Raw genomic sequence first — 23,834 nt, 5'->3', positions numbered from 1 at the left:
TTCTACAAATTCACTACAAAACACTTTCAATCAGCCTTAGTCGACTGTGACCGTATGTACAATGCCCAATGAAGGTAAGACCACTTACCTGAAAGGTGTAGAACCCCAGAAGTGCGCTCATACCGTGACCGAGATTAGGTCCCGTAGGTCGACCACCTTTCCCACCGCCCTGCAACAGAAAAACGGAAGAGACAAAACCGTCTATTCAGTGGCATAAACATCCAAAGCGAACCTTTCAACAGACATGACTAACGTCTCAATTCGTCTTGTAGAAACGCGATGAAAGCGACTGATCGAGATATGATCCCAGATGTCCGAGTATTTGTCTCTCACATTTCACGTTCTGCCGTAACAACAGTACGATGACCACTAACATCACCCCGTAGGTCTAGTAGCCAGCGGTGATGACTATAACATTAGCCAAAGAACGCCCAAGATTTGCGTCTGAAGAGAGAAAATCACTCGAGATCAGGTGACCGAGATCATGTCCCGTGAGTCATCCGTCTTCTTCGTTGTCTGCGAGAGTAGAGGTTGACAAGACAAAACCGACAATTTGGCGAAAGGAAGTCATATAAGGAGCCTATCGACAGAGATGACTTGCGTCTCAAACGGATTTGTAGAAACGAGATGGCAAGCACTGACCGAGATATGATACTCTGTGACCGAGAATAGATGCGATCAGTTTTCAAGTTCTACAGCAACAACGTTAGGACGGATACTGACGTGACCCGCTCTACCTAGTTGCTATCCAGTAGGACTATGACGCTGGCGTAGCAGCTAGGTCTGGCTGCAGCTATTTGGCAGAGAACGAGTGACTGAGATTAGGAAAACGACCGAGATTAGATCCGGGACTCTAGTCTACTCTCCACGTTTGGAACCCCTTGGGGTCGATATAGAATGACTGAGACTGCCGTTTGGCATTCGCCAGCGACAGAAATATTTCAGCGAGCAGTCAATCAAGTGCTGGAATGTGTGCGGGGAGTACACGTTATTGCTGACGATATCTTGATCACAGCAAGGGCCCAGACCACGAGACTGTGATCAAGGATTATGACAGGAATCTCAGAAGTCTCATAGGGCGCTGCAGACACAAGGGCAGAGCATCAAGCTAAACAAGGCAAGACTCCGCCTACGACAGCAGGAAGTCACATACATGGGCCATATTCTTACAGCTCAAGGCCTCAAGATGGATCCAGCCAAAGTCCAAGCAATCATCGATATGCCACAACCAGCAAACGTGGAAGAGCTTCAACGTTTTTTGGGTCCTGTCTATTACCTGGCCCATTACCTACCACGGCTGACAGAAATGAGACCGTTGAGGCTTCTCACAAGACCAGGCACTGCCTGGCAGTGGACCACCAATGCGCACCACGCGCTACAGACCTTCAAAACGGCCATAACCAGCGCTCCCATACTCATTTTCTTTGACCCAACAGAGCCTACCGTCCTCCAATGCGACGCCTCTAGCATGGGCTTGGGCACAGTGTTACTGTAACAGCGTCAGCCAGTCTTGTATGCTAGCAGAGCTCTCACGGATGCAGAAACGCGCTATGCACAAATTGAGCACGAGCTCTGTTATAGTGTACGGCATGGAGCGGTTTTACCAATACGTGTACACATATGGAGGCCTCATTGAAGTTTATACGGACCACAAGCTGCCGGAGATGATTTTTCTCAAGCCCTTGCAGGAGACACCGCAAAGACTCCAACGGATGCTCATGCACTTACAGCGATACCACGCGCGTGTCATCTGCAAACAAGACAGAGAACTCTTGATTGCAGACATGCTATCCCGCACATCTCTTCCACACTGGAACGTGGACAATGACTGTCCCGCAGAGGTATTTCACACCCGCTCTCAGTTTGAGAAGAATCTAGAGCTATTGGAAACAGTCACGTCTTTCTTCGTTACTTCAGGCAAACTCCAGGATATAGCGCTTGCTACCACCCAAGATGAGACATCCCAGTCACCGTGCACAGCCATATCTTAAGGATGGCCCGACTCAAAACAGCTGTTACCTCCGTGTCTTCGTCCATGCTATCCCTTCCGAAATCAGCTAGTTGTCGAGCAAGGCGTGATCTACCGGGGCAGGCAGTGTGTGATTCCACAGTCTTTCCGCTCATACACATTGGGCCGCATTTACTAGTCATACATAGAGGAACAGAAGGCTGCATTCGAAGAGTCAAAGAATGCGTCTTCTGGCCTGGCATGGCGAATGGCATTCGGTATTAGGTAAGCAAATGAGATGTCTGCCAAACGCACCAAAACCGGAAACAGAAAGAGATACTTCTCCACCACGACACTCCTACTTGCCCCTGGGCTATAACATTGGAACTGACCAAATGACTCTCAACGATAACGGCTATCTAATGACGGTAGACTATTTCAGCAACTTCCTCGAAGTCGACTGCCTAGAAACCACTACGAGTGCTGCCGTCATTTACAAGCTGAAGCAACACTTTGCTAAGCAAGGAATTCCGCAAAATGCTAATTACGGACAATGAACTTAGTTCACGTCCGCTGAATTCACCCAGTTCGCAAAAGTATGGAGTATCAGCCACGTCACAAGCAACCCTTACCACCAAAAAGCAACGGCAAGGCCAAAAATGCGGTCAAAACGGTTAGGCAGCTCATGGCAAAAGCCAAGACGACAGCACATGACCTCTGGCTATCACTATTTGACTGACGTAACACACCATCCCAAGGCTTGGCCAGCAGTCCAGCACAACGCTTAATGAGTCGTTGTACACAAACCCTCCTCCCTATCCACAAGGACCAGCTGAAGCCCATGCAGTTGCAGCAATGACCAGCCGTTTTCAAGCGCAAAGCACAAGCAAGCAGAATATTCAACAGCGACGCAAAGGACCTTCCGTCTTTATTGCCCGGGGACGTGGTTACAACCAACCTCTAAGGACTCCAAAACGTGGACCAAGGCCACTGTGGTCAATTTGGCTGCACCTCGCTCTTACGTCGTTCGCGTTGCAGTTTAACTTCCAACTCCATGTTATCGATGGAATCGGCAAGCCCTGCCCAAAACCGAGAAAGCATATGCAGTGGAGGGTCTACTGATGTGGAGATTTCATTGCAGGAACCACGTAGTAGCTAGCACAGAGCCCGTCTGAAACACAAGAACAGCAGCCAGCGCCGGCTCAAAACACCACCTCAGGAGGAGCGGATGGGACCCAAACCTCCACAAAATACATCTATTAAACGACGAGGCAGCGACTTTTAGCACGTGCAGCAGCTCTTATGGTCGGCAGCTCAAGAAATCTGCGTACCTTAATAACTACGTGTGTTGTGCCTGTGACCAGGCCAATAGCTATGAGTAAACAGATGTCTGGCGCTTAGACAAAGAGGAGGAGATGTAGAGAGTAGATAGTGTGTAGACATGTATACGGGACATGTATAACGTTGGATATGGACTAGTGCGCATGTACGTAGTGAGTTGGCGGGTTAGTAAGCGTTCTCGTAAGCAGTGGTTTACACAGAGGTATAGCAGCGTGTTACAACCGGCAGTTTGGAAGTGGTCCGGTTGAAAATCAGCAAGCACCCACAGACGCACATGTGCAGACAGACACAAGAGACAATATTTTCTCCTGTTACGTAATGTTTTTATTGACAGAGTGCCACGTCTTGAGCGACATCGTAGTGAAAAGGCGGCCAGGTAAAAAACTATGCATTGGATTTGTGCAGAGTATGATGCACCACACGGTTAATTCTATACTTCCAGAAGGATCTCTTAGGAAACAAAAAGTTCATGTATTGGGTCTGTGCAGAGTATGATATGCAGCACACGGTTTGTTCTTAGACTCCCAGAAGGGTTGATCTCATAGGAAACAATAATTTCATAGGGTGATGAGGCATTAGAGGGAGGTGAAAGAAGCATGCGCAACACCATCTGGTTTCACTTCTGTTATTCTACAATCAGAATGAACAGTTTTAGTACGAGCTGTATGCGTTCCGATCCGCGGGACTGTAGGCACTTGATATGAGGCTGTCTCAGAGTGATTAAATAAATCTTATCTAATGAATAGAGAAGCACATTACAGTGCTATGCCCTCCGCCAGTGTATGTAATCACATAACTCGTCACGTGATAATGCTTTGCATCCTGAGGTTTTAGCCCAACCCACTCGTCTCAGCTAAACAAAGGTGCAAAGCATCTCCATACTTGCGTACAGGTCAGTCGCTTCGTCCGATAAACAGACGCGCTGTCATGGACAATGCACGTTCCCCTTCGCAAATTCCTGTGGAGTGCCAAATTTTTTGTTGAAGACGACACTAGTGATTTGCACTCCGAAAATTCAAGCTGTCAGACTGCAGAACCACTATGCAGAAACACTGTGGAACAAGCAAAATGTTACAAGTCAGGTACAGCTACATGCTATTCTGCACTGCATCAAGCATCACTATTGTTGCAAGCTCTTTACACCAATTTTAGTGCTTAGAATACACTTCTGTGTTCTAGCAGTGGTGCACGTATCACATGGCACCTGAATTTTGCGCCTTCGCTCTCTAGACGCTTGTTTATTGGTGGGAAAACATGCACTTGCAAATGTTTAAACTAGGCGTTGTTTCTATGTGCTAAACCCTTATGTAAAGCAAATTAAGGACGTACAGGATGGACGCCAGATGACCGAATTCTCGTAGCAGCTACCAAACAAAGAAAGGTGGAGCCTCATGATGACATCACGTTCGTCTATTGGTCGGTAATGACACCACTTCTCGTCTATTGGTCGGAATAGCTTAATTTGCATCTGCGCTAATCGAGTATAAATACAGTCGTACGGTTGTACGACGGTTGTCGGCCAGACGACTACTATGTCCTTAGCCCAGATATTTGGGCCTCGGATAATCATGCCCTATTTTGGAAGTTGCCGGGAATGGTCTGTTGGTGAAAGTAGAAGTATTGGAAAGCGCTCTGGTACTGGACCAACCGGACCGACGGCTACGTCTTTGGAAGTAGTCGTATGTGACCGTCCGTGACGTCTCATTTTCTTAATACTGGAGGCAGAATTGCTATTTGGCCTTGTTGAGAGAGTGAATGTACGCTAGATGACGTCTACTAGTAGTGACGTAGCTTGCAGTGACTAGATACACATTACAAGATGAGTCAGTAGTGTGCTTTTAAGGTTTCTTTATGTGTAGTACACTTGTAAAACCAGTGCAATACTGGTAAACAGTGACATTAAAGCAAGTGAGCGGATATTAGACGATGTCTCTGACTTTTGGGAATCCGAGATCATCAGAGGTCTGATCAAGTCACGTGAATCATACCGCTCTCAGGCCACACGTTAGAATCAATTCATGAGAGTCATGTAATGCTAAACATTTAGTTTCACAAGTTATCCATGTACACTGTAATTGCATGCCTAATTAGTTTTCTGTCGTTCGGTACTCTCCAAACATTGCATTTTCTACAAACTATAAGCAATTCCTAGATTTCAATTGAATGCTTGTCTAATACAATGACTCAAAAAGTATTCTCTAGAACACACAAGAATATTATAGTTTTACTAAACAAATGACAGTAGTTAGAGGTAAGTAACAACATGTTACCCATAGAAAACTAGTCTACAGGCTTGGTAAATTTCTTATAGTTGCTACTAGAGGATCATAGTTTTTTGCATTTCCTCTTGATGTCTTTCCAACAGCAACAACGTCCCAGCCTCCTTCCATTCGATAAAGTCGACTCATGACAAGAGCTTGTGAAGAGGCTATATTTGAAAAAACCACTTTGTCACCAAGAGGCTCAGTCTTGTCTGGGTTTGAACTATCAACTAGTGCAACAGCTTGATTGCGAAACGCTCCCATACTTGGCGCATCCCAAGCTGACAACGTAAAAAAGACATTCGTCACTGAATCTGGTATCTTGTCAAGAAACACATTTATTGTATGCTGCCCCAGCTGTTGATCTCGTTCCAAAACGTCTCCAGAATGTGTGAGTGCGGAGACTCCAATAAAGGCAGCACTGTTTCGATTATTATAGTCAATGATACCGATGTGCTGATCTCCGTTAAACACAAGAGCACTTCCATCCAAATAATCTATTCCACCTACCCAGTTCCACTGCAGTTTCATAATGACGTGCTTGAGATTTGAGCCTTCTTTAATAGCGTACATAAGTTGCATAAGGTAGAGCTGATCTCCAGGCTTGATTTCATAATCACTCACACATGTCATTTTACGATCATCTGAAAACGACTGTAAGCAAACAAAGAACGTTTCATAAACCTGGACAATCACTTTAGGGTACTACCCACCCTGTGCTAGGAACGGCAACTGAAACTAACGGACAAAGGAATCGGCTGATGCACATTGCAGCCGTGCATGCATGGTGTCGACAACGTCACGTCGCCAAACAATAGTAGTATATAGTAGTGACAGACAGTAACCGGCATAGCATCTGGGGAGGGGAGGGGAGGGGAGGGGAGGGGAGGGGAGGGGAGGGGAGGGGAGGGGAGGGGAGGGGAGGGGAGGGGAGGGGAGGGGAGGGGAGGGGATCGGGAGGGGATCGGGAGGGGATCGGGAGGGGATCGGGAGGTTATAGCTCTCCAAACATTTTAGGCGTGTCACTCCGCCTCAAGCAGAACTATAACAATCAAGTTACTATAGACAGTCCGCCTATGTTAATCATAGTGTAGTTTGTTGACGACGACGTTGACTATCTCTTTGCTAGTACACATCATACCATTTCAGTATGATAAATCCAGTGTCGTGGACACGTGCAATACGGATGCCCATCACTTTTAAAAGCCGCTTGCTACGCTATCCGGCAATGGCAGAGTCAAAGAAGACCGCATCAAAAAGGCAGAAGCCTATCCATCAATTATTTTTTAATTAATTAAGTCTAAGTTCGACAACCTGATTGACTGGAGAATGGAATCTTCAACGGCTCCGCTGCCTACGATTTGCATGCACTCCCCACTTTTTCCACTTATTCTTTGCACTGATCTAGTATTTTACATAGGGTTTTGTTGTCATCGAGATGCCAATTTAATTTGAGATTGTAGAGAGCCTTGAAACCCTTTTTGGCAGGGACTGTTTCCACTTCTTTACGAACACTGACGGCGCTTAGTGCTGCAATTTTATTTGTAACCTAAAATCGATACTACATTTGCTTTAATAATAATACATGTCTAGAAACTGTGAGCGAGGAAAGCAGAAAGTAGAAAATGGCCGTGGCTTTGCGAGAAATGGACTTGCTTAGAAGTTGAATTTATTTATTCCCAAACTTGAGGACAACGCCACGGGCGTTAGTACTACTGTATTTCAATACAACGACGCCAAGGCAGAACGATATAGTGACATAGAATACAGGGTGGTCATATCAAGTCGCTAAACGTGGTGTTGCTGTACGGTAGGAAACGGATCATCATGCATACATAGTGCAGGCATGGAGATACAATATAGTACGATGTGAAATATCTGTTTGCACTTAGGTTGACAATCACATGAATGTCTACAATCTTTACTTTATATACTTACCTTTATAAGACGTGATTTAAAGACTAGCCTTTGTTTTTCTACTGGGACATCCAACTGCTTCTGTAAAAGTTGCTTTAGGTCTCTTATCTTTTGCGATGGGTTGTACGGTATCTCACAGAACTTTCCGTCTAGCATGTTGACATGGAATACTCCACCAGTTGCAAGTTTTGCGTCTTCTTCAAATTCTTGCGCAGATGTACTGTCGGCAAATACAGTTTCTGCAGGAAAGACGAACTCCAGGAGTCTGCGAAGTTGAGAAATGAGATCAGAAGAAACTGGCTCATGGCAGTCTGGACACTCCTAGAAAAAGTCGACATACACATATGAAGAGTATACACGGGTTAGAAAGCGAATGACGTTGAAGTGCTGACTAGTGTATCTTTGCATTCAGCAGCTTGTTCTTTCAGCTTTTTCAGTGTACACTACAGAGTAGCACACAGATAAATACAATTGCTTAGGCTTGTTACTCCTCATGCAAACAATTAAACAATGCAAATGTCAATATCTGTTGACATAATTGTACAGACTACAAACGTGGTACGCTTCTACCCCTTAGTTTTATAGTCTTAGTTGTGGTAACATGATATCTCAGCCCAGCCGACGAGTTAGCGCAGCCCAGCCGACGGAATTATGACACACATAACGCGCCATAATTTGCGACAGAGCTTTATCTACTACGTGAGGAGAACATTTAGAAAACCCTGCCTATCTAAGTTTGCATGGAACAGAACAACTTCCGATTCAAATGTTTTAGGCTACACTGCAAGCAGTTTTTTATGCAAAGTTTCAAATCCATAATTTTTACCATGGCATATAATCTTTGTATAGGAGGGTTTGATGACCATCTTCTGCGGCCCATACCATGACTTCGTTGATATCGACCTTGTCATAGTTGTGACACAATCGCTCGACTTGTGTATGACCACCGTATGCAGTCATGTTTATAGCTTCTTAGACCTGAGTGGGGCAGAGTTGTCGAGCTAGGTGCACCATAACGGTATGGCCGCAAGTGGCAGCCATGGTCATGACTTTATTGGGAGAAAGGATATACTGGTCTGCAATGAAATCTTTCCAATTGGGATACATTCGACAACGCAACCAGTACGCACAGGAAATTCGCCAAGAGTCGAACCGTGATAGCGCACCTCTTGAACACCGGCAAGAATTTCTAAAAGTAGTATCGTTATTGTCTAGACTATAGATTACATTTGTCTAATAGGACGTAATTTCGGTATGTTTTATAACCTTGACAGTGGGTGGACCGGAGCAAAGGTTATGACCTACTGATGACATTTTACGTTTCTCAGCTTCTGTTGCAATAGATTACGCTGAGTCACTTTTGTAAGACGTATGCGACAATGCTCGAATAGATCTGAGACCAGCGTTTTTTTAATAAGGTCGGGACGTATCTTCTCGGTCCAGAGTTTGATACCCTCCGTGTCACTTTCCCCACTTCTTAGTTACCAAAATTCAGTGAAACACTTGATCACTTGCTTTCTGACTCTATGAAATTGAAGCGGTCCAGGATCTGCATGGGTTATGACATCTTTGCAGATTCCGACGGGTTTCTTCACTATCTCAATAAATCTGTCGGATGTTTTCACCCTCTATTCGTATATTCTTTTGGTGGTGAGATCTGCTCGTTTGAACATACCGACATAGGGAGCATCTAACTTCACGAGATGTCTCATAGGCAACAACCTACCTTCAACCTCTTTGGCCACTGGCTGGGTGATCGTCTTACCGAGATCGATGTTTTTGCCGTAGATCGACAACCATGCAGCAGTGCCACATAGCAACATACTTAAAGCCCGGTTTCCAATTTGGGTATACATCCATGATATAATAACAGCTCATACCCTAGGATACTCGTGGGGATACAACAGTGAATCGTTTTGAGTCTAGCCACGTAATCGACCACCCCGTTAATACATCAAACATGAGGTAGGGGTGACCAGATACTTCCCTAGTTATCGCATCAAATTCAGTCACAGCTGTCATTGGGCACAATTCCGTGGCTCTATACTAAAGATGTTATTTGCCTAATAGGATGCAACTTTTAACATAGGGTACCCGTGGATGGGTGCAACGGAATGGGTTGTTCGAGTTCTAGTAGTATATCTGGCGTCACAAATGATACCACCCGACACTCCCCATATTTTTGCAGACTCGAGGGGCTGAGCAGCGCAGAAGAGGATGCGAAAATATGGAGAGGGGTAGGTGTTATCAGTTTGACGCCAGATATACACTAAAGATGTGGTGTATTCATTTGATCAGTGGCTGCTGGACAGTTTCTAAGGCAATTGGTTGGTGAACCAATTTTAGTTAAGAACTGGAATAACACAAAATATCATCAAAATTGATTTAATACTGATCTCAACTTAAGGTTACAACTATGACGTCGGAAACTTTGGCCGCTTTGCAGGCTGCTAAACAACTGAAAGTTTAGGTAGATGATTAAGCCTTCCCCCAATTCTCTTTGGTACACCATGATTAGGCTGAAGGGTTCTGGCAATAGCTGACGATCGATCCATACATTTCAAGACTTTATGCCCGCTGTAGCGATGTTTCTGGGCTCTTGTTCTTGTGTAGCTGCAAGTATTTAGTTAATTAAGTAAGCAAGCCTGCGTTTTCAAACAAAACGAAAAGGTTTATTTTAGTAGAATTAGCTAAAATTGCTGGGTTTGCAAACAAACACAATACGTAAATGCCCACGTTTCTGCATACCTGGACAACAAATGCAATGGAAAATTTAGAGTATGGTTTTGGTATAGCTTGTTAACCCGAGGCACGCATGCGTTAGGGCTACAGTAAAATTTTAGTATGCGAGGGATTTGACTAGACAGACCATTCTGGCCAACGGTCGATTGATTGATTAAACGCACTAACGGACGGACAATTGAAATTCAGCGCTTGCATTCATTGTAATGGCTGGTGTTAATTAGCATGCCAGTCGTGATGTGATTATGTCATGCTTTTTACGAGGTATCAAATAGCTATTAGAAGTGGAATCCCAGCTCTTTCTCACTCTCTTCATTAGTTCTGACTAATCGATTTACATAATTTATCTACCCCACCAGCTAGGATCATAGAGCCCGCCGGGACTATGGGCTAACTACATTATGCCTACTGTAGCCTAAGTTCGGGCGCAGTAAGCAAAACGTTGAAGGTCAGAGTAATGCACTTTGTCGTGCTACTAGTACGTTTATAAATGTTGACGACACCGTACAAAACTTCTCTTCCTGCTACTTGAACATCCCTACAGTTATCACCAAACCCTTGTTCGAACGGTGCTCGAAATTCGTGGACGTACTTAGGGCAGACGTACCGTCTAGCATCTTACTCACTAGTGCATGGCTTCTCCTCTCTCATTACTAATGAGAACTCCCACGTTCCTCCAAGTTAGAACTGACTTTAGAAAGTCGGCATAACGGTAGCAAACGATATAATGGGTCAACCTAGCTGTTTGAATTGTATTTGAGCAGAATACCAAAACTCGATCTCCAAATACTCTGTATCAATTCATCAAGAAAGCTGCTCTTTTTATTGCATTTTGTGCCCAGAAACCTGACGTTTAGTTATTCTTGTTCCTTTCAGCAGACGTATAAATCTAGTTTTTGCGTTATTTAGCAATTTACAGAAAATTTTAACGTGATCACTAATGTGGAATATAAAGGCGAGAACTGAGAAAAATTCCTAGTCATCTACTCTTGCTCAGTAGCATGCAAGTCAACTAAAGTCCTGGGTTGTCGCAGTTGCAACCAGCCACCTTATGCAAAAATCTATTGCTGTACTATTTGTGCTATTTCGGCATATTAGAAAATTGTTATCCAGCTTTGTTGGACACTGCCCTGTCGGTTAGAAGAAGTAAAATGGACCACTGACCAAATGTGCACCACATTCTAACTGCAGTTAAACTGGAAAGTCCTCGTGTTGACCTAGTTGTGTATAGTATGTTGTATACCTTGTGTAGCTATTGAGAAATCAAGTAAATCGAACTTCATGTAGAACTTCAATGTCTGCTATGTGAGGTCGCGCCCTATATTACAGGGGTTAAAACGCTTCCACGTTGCAAGCTACGTAGCATGCATGTTCCTTCTCCCATTTGCACTAAACTTGGATATTAGAAGTTGTGGGCATTGAACATGCATGTCTTGTTAAGTTAGATGGAGTCTGGCGTTTTCGGGGGATGTACTCTACTCAGCATTGCTACCTATGGCTTGCTGTTGGGTGTAGTTTTCTGACCTTCAAACTTAAGCATGTATGTTTCTACTCATGATATTTAGGTCTTACTCTGAGACAACGGTAGGGAGGATGCTTGCACGTCTTGGACAGAGGTTCTGGTGGGAACTCCTCCGACAGCTTGTCGACATCGCACTGGCAGCACTTCATAGCAGTGTTACGTTTCGCTGACGCAGAACTCTAAGAACGACCCAGAACTGATAGAATTGGTTGAGTAACTCGTAAACAAATTAAGGACAAATCACGTGATTAATTAAAAGAAAGAGTGAGTAGGTGAGAGGTTGCGCGTACAGTCGTTCTTTGAGGTTAAGTACGCTGTACTCAAGTTCGGAGTGACTGTAGTTTTGTTACATCTGCGTTGATAATCGTGCAGCTTCTACATCCATTTATATTGAGTGCTTTCTGAAGAATTCTGAAGAACGAGTCGCGAGCCCACCATCTCGACAAGCTTTGGAACAGTAAGCTGCTTCTAATAGAAATGTTATTGTACGCGTTTCGTAACCTGTTGCTGCTCGTCTTTCGAAATCTATGCAAAATATGTGCCTTTTGAAACTTAGTGTCCCGTCGGTAAGAGCGCACTTAAAGCAACTAGTTTATCGCTCGTACTATGTAGATGTACTGCAAGGTGCAGATCCAGGATTTCGCGGTATGGCCCGAGCACCCATGGTCTTTTAGAGTAGCCACGCCTATCGCACACCATCGATGTTTTAGGAAGGGGTCCAAGTTAAATGTGCATTAATTAAAACTCTTCGTTTGCTTTCTTAGTCTAACGGAGACAGTTTAATCTAAGGGAGATGGGGATTCGGGGACCACTCGTCTCTTCGAGGCTCGTGGATCAAGAACTTCCAATTACCCATGTAATATTATAATAATAACGTTTACGCGTCTTTTGAATCAAAAGGAACGAATTTAATTATAAATTAACAATGTTCAATTTGTGAATGTTTATTGGACCTGTACGACAGCTATAGAATATCATCAGCGACAGTAGATGAGACATGCATGATAAACACGTGCGAAGTGTCGTTGCGGGAATCGAATTTTTGTGGGTTTGAACAGTCGACGCAGCCGCAGTTATATATCTATAGCTTGAACGCGTCTATCTAGCGTCTCGGGAGCCGATCGAGTGTTTAGCTTTTACGGATTAGCAAACCAATAGCGACCATGGACACGTGCAATGCATGGGAATGCCGACAACGTGCCTACTGCATGTCTGGCAGCTATTGCGTCAAAAAAGGGAGAGAAAAATGAGGGTCAGAACCGACCGGGATTAAAGTGCAATACGGGTGAGTCCATGCACTGCCTGACGGTGCGCAGAACCGGGAGGAAGCATATAGGCGCGCCCAGTGCAAGCGCCAAAATCGGCATTAAATATACTACTGTGGAGAGCACTTCTGCAGCTGCAAGCGTTGCCAAGATAGTAACGATGTCATCTTCTATAGCTATAGAACTTAGAATGGTATTGCAAAGAATTTTAAAGAACGTATCAAAAACGTGGTAACTGCATGCCTTATAATTAGAAGGTAAGACTCATCTAGAGTATCGCTTATATCTACGTATAAAACCTTATTTCTCTCATATGATGCAATTTGACACGTTGCCACAGGCAGAGCACTTGCTGTGCTCTGGTAGCAAGTGCTCTGGCGGTAAATAATGCACGCCTACATCTACAGTCTTGGGCGCCGAGTGGGAGTGAGATACGATAACACAAGGATTACCAAAAATAGCAACTAGGACCAACGCGATCGGAAGAAATGAAACACGCATGATCGCTTAGAGAGATGTCGTAGAGAATTCAGAGTAAAAGTAGTCCAGAAGCGACTGCCCTAGAAAATTTGGCTTATCATATACCAGTAAACTCTTAATTTCTTTAAAAATTGCTGATCGTCTTACTGACGAAAGAGAGTAGATCTGTTTACGAGTAGTTAGCATTGATATAATTTTACATGGTTTTGAAAACTGTAATCATGAAATGAGGTGAATTACGCGCTAGAACAACAACATTATTTATCGTCGCATTGACTAGCACAACGTGACAGCCTGCATGCAACATAAAGATCGAGAAACTGGTATAATTTATTTAAAATTGGACATATTAAAATTAACCTGTTCTCCTTTAATTGCCAAGATCGACTGACTGTTTTAGGGTCCACGTGGTTGGTGGAATTTTTCCTACCAGAATGGACGGCCCGGAAAGGGTAATTTGCAATGAATAATAGTGGCTATTAATTCAATCTGTATGGTAACTTCGTCTTTTTTTAGAATAAGGACCAGGCGGAAAACATGAACACCACAGGTTTTGACTCTGTTGCATCATCATCATCTGAACACAATCCTGAAACTGTTCAATTAACCAACAAAAAACAGCAAAATGTTGTTTTTGATCAGCAGTCAACAAAGCCAACAGTATCTTTAGATGTAGAGCAAGATATATCACAGTTATCATGTGAAAACGATGGCAAGGAAATCTTCACTAGGTTAAGTTTACGTTTACTGGCTATGTAATTTAAATTGTATAGTACTTACAATGTATAGACAATCGGCAGAGTCAAGGGTATGGTCACAACAATTACAAGCAGAAGCCCAATCTTGTGATAAAGATGGGTCACAAGCAGAAGCTTGCGATAAAGATGGGTCGCAAAGACATGCTGCTGCAGCTAACTCAATTAACGCACCGCAAAAATTTACTGCACAGCAAAATAATTCAAGCAAACAGGAGATGACTCGAAGTGTAAGTTGATATTAGTACTTGTTGATAACAGTATATATTTAGTGGAGATTAAAGGATAACAATAGTTTTGAATTTAATATGTATGATAACTTTGTCTCTCTTATCTAATACGTACCAGACGGAGTGTACGTAAATCCTTGAGGTGTTAACTCTGTTGCATCATTATCATATGAGTGCAATTCTGAAACTGCTCAATTAACCGACAACAAACAGCAAACTGTTTTTTTGTAATCAACAGTCAACCAGTCTAACTGTGTCTTCAGATATTGAGCGAGATAGAAAACTTTGTCACATTTATCACATGAAAGTGGTGACAAAGACAGCGTTAATCTTAAGCTAAGTTAACACGTATTAGTTGTATATCTTAAATTATACATACATACATACATATATATATATATATATATATATATATATATATATATATATATATATTTCTTGCAATGTATGGATACAAGCAGAGTCAAGGGTATTGCCACAATAATTACAAGCAGAGGCTTAAGCTTGTGATCAAGACTAGTCGCAAAGACGTGCTGCCGCAACTACTCCAATTAACGTACAGCAGCAGTTTACTGCACAGCAAGATAATTCTAACAAACAAGAGCTTACACAGAATGTAAGTTGACTTTAACACAGGTTGATAACAGCAGTATTTATAAAGGGGATTACTGACGACATTGCCTATTCACCGTGTACAATAGGGCTTTTATTACACTTTTTGCTCGCTCCTTCAGGGCTAATGCATTAGAATGAGTGAGCTCATTAGCATTAGTGAGTCGGTGTATTAGTATTAGTGGCCACTGGAGTAAGTGCAATAGAACTGGTAAGTGGGTTTAATTGATTAAAGAAAAGACTTATAACACGATTGATGTGTCTTTGTTGTCTGGGAAACTTGATCGCAACATTTCTCTCATTTTGTCTAGTGCCCCACTGACTGCTGTAGCTCCAAAAGAAGTCAGGTGGAATTCGACCTATTGCTGTCGGGGAAGTGTTGCGCCGTGGCTAGTCGGCTTTGCTGTTCTGCCATTAAGCCTAGTTTACCAGACGCCTTGTTACCTCGTGCTCAGGTAGGTGTTGGAATACGAGAAGGTTTAGACTCGAGTGTCCATTCTTTGGGGTCATACATTGAAGAAAATGGTGAAAGACAGCTGGGGTTGATGTTGCTTCAAGCTGGACATGAAGAATGCCTTTAATAAATTAATGTCATTGCAGTTTTTTCTGAAGAAACTTGACAAAGAATTTGTTAAATTGGTAGCATAGGTACAGTGGTGCTATCACTGTGCAGCTGAGTTGCGGTTTAGCTATCACCACCTTAATTAAGTCTACAACAGGAGTGCAACAAGGGGATCCTCTGGGACCACTACTGTTCTCTTCGTCATTCTAGAGTTAACAGATGAAGTTGGAGAGTACTAGGTTTGGACTTGAATTTGTGGTACCTTGATGATGGAAACTTTACTGGTACAAGAAAATCTGTCTCAAAGGTGGTAAGTCTTATCACGGAGAAAGTCCCTTCCTTGGCATTCATGTTAATTTATCAAAGTGTGAAATGTTTTGACCTTCGGATGATCAAACACATTCTAAATGTCCACCAGAAGTACACCGGTTGAATAGAATTACTTGGTTCGCCCGGCCGTGTCTGGAACATCTGAACTCTTCTCTTCTTGTTTCAAGAAGCGAATTGATCAAGTGGCTGAGGCCCATTCCCATCTTCCATATCTTGAAAATCCACAAGTAGAACTTCAGGTGTTGCCTGTATGTAAAATTAACAATTTGCTACGTATAATGAGACCTGGTATTGTGGCCCATTGTTACTTTTGATGATCTACGACGATCACTTGGCCGGATCACAAGATCTTCTGTTTCTGACCTTGCATGGTCACAAGCAGTGCTACCATTTGGAAACGAAAGTATGCGCATTAGGGAAGGTTTATCTACTTCGCCCGCGGCTATTTTTGAAAGCTGTAACTCAAATCAAAAGTCGGTTAACTATCTACTGAAACACAATCTACCTTCTCTGTCCACTTTAGCCAAACCCTTACAGGAGAAGAGGAAACCTGAGGAATCGTACGTAACCTAATTTCTAAAGCAAATCAATTTCTTTAGATTTGATGACAGCTACACAACACCAGATTCAAAGTGAATTAAGATAACATTTCTTTCTCTAACCTGCTAGATTTGGCGAGTCTCAGAGATAGAGCCCCCCTGAAGACTATATCATGTTCTCATGTAGGTCATGGTTGTGGACAACTCCAAACCGTAACCTTGGCCTCACCATGTCACCTTATGAGTTTGTTGTAGCTTCTAGATATTGGCTGGGTCTGCCTTTGTTTCCTTTCCTACCAAACAACATTAGAGTTTGTGTGGTCAGCCACGTATCAGACCCATATGGAGATCTCTTTGTTGGATGTGGCCATGGTCTACATCGTTTGAATCGTCAACGCTTGTGTGAGACTATTTGGCAATCACTTCTTATTGCAAAACAAGTTGTAAAAGAACGGAGAAACTTGGGTGAAACCAAATACCCGCCAGGCAATTTTTTGCATTCAAGTTACTTTACTGGACGACCTGGATACTTTGCCATCACAGTAAGAAACACGTTGCAACCATCATACATTCCTCGAGTTGCTGAAACATCAGGAATTGTGGCAGAAGCGGCTGAGATGGACACGGATGATCGTCACGACGCAAGAGTGACTTCTGTCGGCGGTTTTTACTTCTTGGTAGTGGAAATGCTTGTACTTTGGTCGGCAGAGAGGTTAGCTAATTAGGAACGTTGAAATCAATAGCTTCGAAAGTATGTGCTGTGCTAGCTATTCCTTTCTGGAAGACTCTCAAGAACTTGTTAGAGCAGCTTTATAAAATTATGGCTTTTTAACGATAAAATGATTTATAGCCGCATGCTAGAAGTGGATGATGTTTTGAGTTGGGACTTTCCTGTCTGTGAGTAATTAGTTTTGAGTGTACCCTCGGTGTTGGGTACTGTGTGTAAATATATATGGCGTCCTCAGTCAAAGACAAGGCTACGGCTCAGAGACTCACTAAGGACGAACTTGAAAAGGTGTTCAATTGATCCAAACAACTTGGAAAAGATAACATCAGAGAGAGAGAGAGAGCAACTTGGAGAAATGTATGTTATTCTTTACTAGAAAATTGTGAAGAGAAAAGAGTTGAAGGAATATCACTTAATTAAACGTCAGAATAGAAAAAAAGAACATGTACGTTATGCGCCGGTTTCTAATGTTACGAACACATTTACTTGTCGTTCATATGGGAGAATTGGCATTCAAGTGCAAGCCTTACATCACGCAGGAGAGCAAACGGATATTGACTGGTGTCATCACTGAAATCAGTGGACAATCACACACACACACACACACACACACACACACACACACACACACACACACACACACACACACACACACACACACACACACACACACACACACACATTTCTACATTGCAATACAACGTATAAATTATATCAATAGCTCACAGTACACTACAACAGTAAGGCTAACATCGAGTGAGTGCTAAGAGTTATTACACTAGGTGTATCCCAACTATCAACGTCCCGTACTTCAAGCTGAATTTGCTTATGGATTAGTCTCGCATTATGTTTCCACAATTGAATAGAAAGTTTCTGCATCATATTTTGAAAAGCCTGGCGAAATTAAGGCCACTGACTGCTGAAGTTTTAGAAGCAATATCTTTTAGAGTTTTGATGCTGACTAATGACCAGAGCCCCAAAGTCTCAACCACTAATTAAGGGGTAAAAGAGACCACCAGCTGCACGAACTGTCTTCATGGCGAATATACTTTTGTTCTTCAGCTGCCTCTGCTGCGGCTCCAACCATTACAGCTGATTTTGTTACAGATAACGGCTGCAAATAGTTTCTAACGGCTGCGTCAAATTAGGCAGGTCGACCCTCCAAGAACTCAAGGTGAAAAAATCACCAGGACGGCTTTCAGTAGAACCATTGCACCTCATCTTCCTCATAACTTTTCTGTTCTCAACCACTAAGGCCTGGAAAATAGCTTCTGCCAATGCGTTGTGTCTACGTGTGCGCTCTGGACCGAAACTACAACTAAGGTGATTTCCAAAAGTATCATGTGCTGACTACAACTGCACAAGACAGATGCCGGAGAAGAAGGAACCATCTTGATTCCCACCAGAGCCGTACTGCGATAACAAACTCATGAGGAGACGTGAAAAGGCCGATATTAGAGTTGGGTATTGCCCGCAACCAAGCTCCTGCATGAGATGAACTGATTGAATTTAAACGTGTTCTGTCTCGTAAGCTAGCAGTGTTCAACAAATACTTGACAAAATCAAAGTCAACATCTGATTGGATTAGTCGTTGAGTAGCAGTGCTAAAATCTAAAGTCGAAGAACCGCGTGTTTTTCCAGATAATGACAAATCTGAAGATGACTTTTGGTGTCTTGTGATAGTAACGGTCTTGAGAAATGTAAATATGCAACATCCAGTGAATTGCAAGTTTTTCTAAGGAAGTCTTGTACCATCTTACGATTAGAATTGCAACTCCCTACGTAAGCAGCTGGTGAAGACTGGACTGTTTCTCTCAGACCATGTCGACCAAGTCTAGTAGGTAATGTCCCTTGCAGCCATGTCATATCTGTAACAGAAGAACGACAATAATTTCTAAAGATCGACGTAACCCTTGATCAAAGATATGTAATTGTTCCAACAACATGGCAGTTCGCAAAATATGATTGACTTTGCAAACACTCTGACAGCTGCTAAGCAACTGCAATTCAACCTGTGGATTATCAAGATGAAATATCAAGATTCGACTGGGACTCCAAGATTTTGTCAACACGTTTAGCTGTGGAAGACTTAAAACATTTGACAGATCCGTGGACTGGTGATTCTGGTAACTCGATACCTTCTGATAAGCATCTGACTTCTAAAGGAAATTCAGGAAATGTTTGGTCTCCAGAAGGCCAATATAGTTCACATTTGTTTAAGTTGATGTGCAAGACAAAACTGAGACCTTTTGCCAGTAAACTTTGTACTAGAGACGATATTGATTCTCTATTACCAACGAAAGAGCCATCATCTAAGTACCACAGTTGAAAATGTCAGCCAGAATAAGAATCCAAAGAGTCTAGTAATTCCAGAACCACAAGAGAAAACAACAGAGGACTTAAAGGAATCTCCCTGTTGAGGATATATAAGTATATCTATATATATCTATATATATATATATATATATATATATATATATATATATATATATATACTTCGATGTGTCGGTTCGGAATTCCTTTCAACCAAAATTCATTCAACACTCAGCAATCACCGGAGGAGCAGCTGCTCGGGCAGGAGAAGAGGAGAAAGATTTCCATCACGAAGAAGAAGTGAATGCTGCTGGTGGCTCCTTTTTCCCTCTGGTTGTAGAGAGCTTTGGCATTTGGTCAGATGACAGTCTGATAACATTGAGGGTGATCGCGAGTAAAATGACGACAAGATCTACTCAATCTTTTAGCACAGTATTTGCCAACCTAATGCAACAGTTATCAGTACGTTTGTGGCAGTTCAATAGTAAAATGATTTGTAGTTATTTAGACTATGGAATTGATTGTCATGGCTGGGATATCCCAGCATGATGTATTAAAATAAAAAAAAAAAAAATAAAAAAAAAAAATGAAAAAAAAAATATATATATATATACATATATATATATACATATATATACACACACACATCTGTTGTATTTCTCTTGTGATTCTAAAATTACTAGACTCTTTAGATTCTTACTCTGGTTTACACTTTCAGCTGTAGTACCTAGATCGACGATGGCTCTTTCGTTGTAATAGAGAATCAATATCGTCTCTATTACAAAGTGTACTGGCAAAGGGTCCCATTTTTGGCTTGCACATCAACTTAAAAACAAATGTGAACTATATTGGCCTTCTGGAGACCAAAATTTTTCTGAATTTCCTTCAGAAGTCAGACGCTTATCAGAAGGTATCGAATTACTAGAATCACCAGTCCCCGGATCTGTCGAATTTTGTAAGTCTTCCACAGCTAAACGTGTTGACAAAATTTTGTATCATGGCTATATATATATATATATATATATATATATATATATATATATAGCCATGCATAGCCCTGGACGGCTAATCAATTGTAGCTCTGAACACACGATGTTATGTTCAACAGCAGGGAGGAGGCGTTGACTGTGGTGTGTTTGCTATTGCATTTGCTGTACATTTAGCTCTAGGAGATGATGTAGCAAGCCTGAAATTCGACCAACCACGAATGAGGGAGCATCTGTACAAATGCTTGCATCAGAAGAAAATGACAGGTTTTCCGCAATGCGCCCAAGCAACTGCTAGACGCACTCCTAGACTTCGCGGTACGTACATAGAAGTTTGCCGTAACTGTTTGATGCCAGAAGAATGCGATGATACCGCGCGGTGTCAAAATTGTAAGGACTGGTTTCACGTTGCTTGTCTTCAACATGATCTACCACAACAAAGTGACAAATGGCGCTGTGACAACTGTTTGTAAGAACGCTGTACCTACAGTAGACAATATAAAGTCAATTGCTGTAACGAAGTTAACTAAAATAGATTTTCTCAGTCGCAAATTTAATTAGACATCAAACACGCAATTTGTAACATCTCAATTTGTTAGAAATTTAGCACAAAACGCAGACTGTAAAATAGACTTTAGAGTGTCACATTTTTAGATGTGCGAAATTCTCATAATAAGTACGGCGCAGGAATCTCAAATTCTCTAAAAAAATACGGCTCGAAAGATGCCAAATTTCCTAGGAAATATGGCTCGGGGATGCCAAACTCCCTAGGAAATACGGCTTGGAATGACAAATTCTCTAGAAACTACCGCTCGGACATGCCAAATTCCCTAGGAAATGCGGCTCGGGAGATGCCAAATTTCCTGGGATTTCAAATTCCCTAGGATATACGGTTCGGGGATGCAAAATGTCCCGAAGGGATACCAAATTTCCTAGTGAATATGGCTCGGGGATGCCAAATTCCCTATGACACCTGCCTTGTTTGTTGGATCAATTACATCGCTTTGATCAAGGGTTACGTCGATCTTTAGAACTAATTTGTCGTTCTTCTGTTACAGATATGGCACGGCTGCAAGCGAAATTACCTATTAGACTTGGTGGACTTGGTCTGAGAGAGGCAGTCGAGTCTTCACCAGCTGCTTACGTAGGGAGTTGTAATTCTACTCGTAAGATGGTACGGGACTTCCTCAAATAGGCTTGTAATTCACTGAATATTGCAAATTTACATTTCTCAAGGTCTTTACTATCAGGAGACTCCGAAAGTCATCTATAGATTTGTCACCATTTGAAAAACAAACACTGTTCTTCGACTTTAGATTTTAGCACTGCTACTCAACGACAAATCCAACCAGAAGTTGACTCTGATTTAGTCAAGTATTTGTTGAACACTGCTAGCTTAGGAGACAGAGCACGTGTAAATTCAATCAGTACATCTCATGCAGGAGCTTGGTTGTGGGCAGTACCCAACTCTAATCTCGGCCTTTCCATGTCTCTTCATGAGTTTGTTATTGCAGTACGGCTCTTGTGGGAATCAAGGTGTTTCCTTCTCTTCCGGCATCTGTCTTAATTGTGCAGTTGTTGTCAGCACATTAACACTTTTGGAAATCACGTTCTTGGTTGTGGTTTTGGTCCAGAGCGCACACGTAGACACAGTGCATTGGCAGAAGTTATTTTTCAGTTCTTATTGGTTGAGAACAGAGATGCTATGAGGAAGATGAGGTGCAACGGTTCTACTGAAAGCCGTCCTGGTGATGTTTTCACCTTGAGTTCTTGGAGGGTCGACCTGCCTATTTTGACGTAACAGTTAGAAACTCTTTGCAGCCGTTATATGTGACAAAATCAGATGTAAGGACTGGAGCCGCAACAGAGGGAGGTGAAGAACAAAAGGATATTCGCCATGAAGACAGTTCGTACAGCTTGTGGTCTCTTTTACGCCTTAGTGGTTGAGATCTTGGGGCTCTGGTCATTATTCAGCATCAAAACTCTGAAAGCTGTTGCTTCCCAAACCTTAGCAGTCAGTGGCCTTAAATTTTACCAGGCTTTCCAAAATGTAATGCAGCAACTTTCTATTCAATTATGGAAACATAACTCGAGAATGATTCATAAGAGAAATCAGCTTGAAGTACAGGACGATGATAGTTGCGATATACCTAGTGTGATGTAAGACTTGTTGGTTTGGCGATGGTTGGGGGGATTGTTTGAGTTTGAAAATATATATATATATATATATATAAATATGTATATGTGTGTCTGTGTGTTGTATTTTGTCATCTTTAGTATTGACCTAGTTGGAAGACTATGGTGGATGCTATTTTTGGCATACCTAGTGATACATTCATAATCTAAGAGATTCGTGATTGGTAAAAGGAGCTCCAACATATAAATATCTACAGAGAATTTAAACGAATTTTCTACTTAAACATAGATATAATTAACCAATGAATATGATTTGAATACATACCCACTGCAGTGGGCTCACCATCTTAAGAAAAAGATAATGTTTTTGATGCGCCTATGTGACTGTGGGCCACCGACTTTGAATAGGCGTTAGAATAGACGAAAGGATGCGGTAGAGAAGAAATCATGCAGTTGTGCTTCGTCTGGGATGCCATCAATTTCGAATGGTGTTTTTTTGAGAGCTTAGCAAAGACTTATCTCTGGACAAACAGTTCCACTATACACCTAGCTGCAGTCGCCACCAACTATTTCGTACCAAACCCTATTGTATAGAAAGAATATTTTTAACCCCAGGCACGCAGTCGCTATAAAGACGCCGTTTTACTTCCCGGTGTATCCCTCCAGTTTCTACTCCGAGGCACCCATCGACAACTAAAAGCACCAGACCTTGTGGCCCCTAAGAAGTGGCTTATGATATGCTGAAAAGTGCTCTCACCGGTGGCCCCAGTCTCGTCTTCACTCGTTTGCACGAAGTCGTAGCCACACGCATCCGATCCCATCAATACGACGATATCGATGGCCAGGACATGCCGTACGGCTCAGGAGGCTGCGGTACTACAACAGTTCCCAACGCGACACAGAAGAGTCATCTAAACCTTCTCGCGAAGAAGTTGTTTGGGTATGCGGATGTTGATACTAGAGTCCAAACACTCTTCCACGATACATTCGCAGAGATTTGTTCTCTTTTTTATCGAGAGGTGGTCGAAGCCGACGTCCTCCAAGAGATGCTAAAATATCTCCAAAGCATCAGCAGGAAACGCATCAAAACCAAAAACTAGTCTTTACACTGTACCATGACCGTCAAAAAGATCTTCCTGTATGCGCCATGCTCTAATGGTAATTGTAA

General features: G+C 42.5%; 2 protein-coding genes across 3 annotated transcripts; one reads left to right on the top strand and one right to left on the bottom strand.

Moving 5' to 3' along the window:
- Window positions 1–5,317: 5,317 nt before the first annotated feature.
- Window positions 5,318–11,941, bottom strand: LOC134196414 (uncharacterized). The gene is made up of 4 exons (XM_062665528.1): window positions 11,782–11,941; window positions 7,860–7,910; window positions 7,489–7,788; window positions 5,318–6,204 (listed from the first exon to the last, which is right to left on the bottom strand). The coding sequence occupies exons 1-4, from the start codon at window positions 11,878–11,880 to the stop codon at window positions 5,575–5,577; spliced, it is 1,080 nt and encodes a 359-aa protein (XP_062521512.1). The 5' UTR covers window positions 11,881–11,941; the 3' UTR covers window positions 5,318–5,574.
- An 80-nt stretch (window positions 11,942–12,021) lies between these two features.
- Window positions 12,022–22,652, top strand: LOC134196733 (uncharacterized). 2 transcript variants are annotated; one of them, XR_009972562.1, is made up of 6 exons: window positions 12,022–12,188; window positions 13,877–13,928; window positions 13,993–14,207; window positions 14,266–14,461; window positions 21,589–21,704; window positions 21,767–22,652. XR_009972562.1 is itself a non-coding variant. In XM_062665953.1 (5 exons), exons 2-5 carry the CDS (start codon window positions 13,911–13,913, stop codon window positions 21,640–21,642), a joined length of 483 nt encoding a protein of 160 aa, XP_062521937.1. In that variant the 5' UTR covers window positions 12,022–12,188; window positions 13,877–13,910; the 3' UTR covers window positions 21,643–21,722. The 2 variants fall into 2 exon arrangements, 1 of the variants encoding a protein (XP_062521937.1); XM_062665953.1 differs by lacking the exon at window positions 21,767–22,652 and having other exon boundaries at window positions 21,589–21,722.
- The last annotated feature ends 1,182 nt before the right edge of the window (window positions 22,653–23,834 follow it).

The sequence above is a fragment of the Corticium candelabrum genome, chromosome 21 (assembly GCF_963422355.1).
Source record: "Corticium candelabrum chromosome 21, ooCorCand1.1, whole genome shotgun sequence".
NCBI lineage: Eukaryota > Metazoa > Porifera > Homoscleromorpha > Homosclerophorida > Plakinidae > Corticium > Corticium candelabrum.
This window is presented reverse-complemented; position numbering and strand designations above follow the sequence as displayed.

Excerpts from the sequence above, each read along its gene's own strand:
- LOC134196414 (XM_062665528.1), bottom strand. The coding sequence starts at position 11,880 with ATGAAGTGCTGCCAGTGCGATGTCGACAAGCTGTCGGAGGAGTTCCCA. Across the intron at positions 7,911-11,781 it reads CTCCCTACCGTTGTCTCAGA|TGTACACTGAAAAAGCTGAA; the intron begins GTAAGACCTAAA and ends GCTACTCTGTAG. Across the intron at positions 7,789-7,859 it reads CTGAATGCAAAGATACACTA|GAGTGTCCAGACTGCCATGA; the intron begins GTCAGCACTTCA and ends GACTTTTTCTAG.
- LOC134196733 (XM_062665953.1), top strand. Across the intron at positions 14,208-14,265 it reads GGCAAGGAAATCTTCACTAG|ACAATCGGCAGAGTCAAGGG; the intron begins GTTAAGTTTACG and ends TACAATGTATAG. Across the intron at positions 14,462-21,588 it reads AACAGGAGATGACTCGAAGT|ATATGGCACGGCTGCAAGCG; the intron begins GTAAGTTGATAT and ends CTTCTGTTACAG.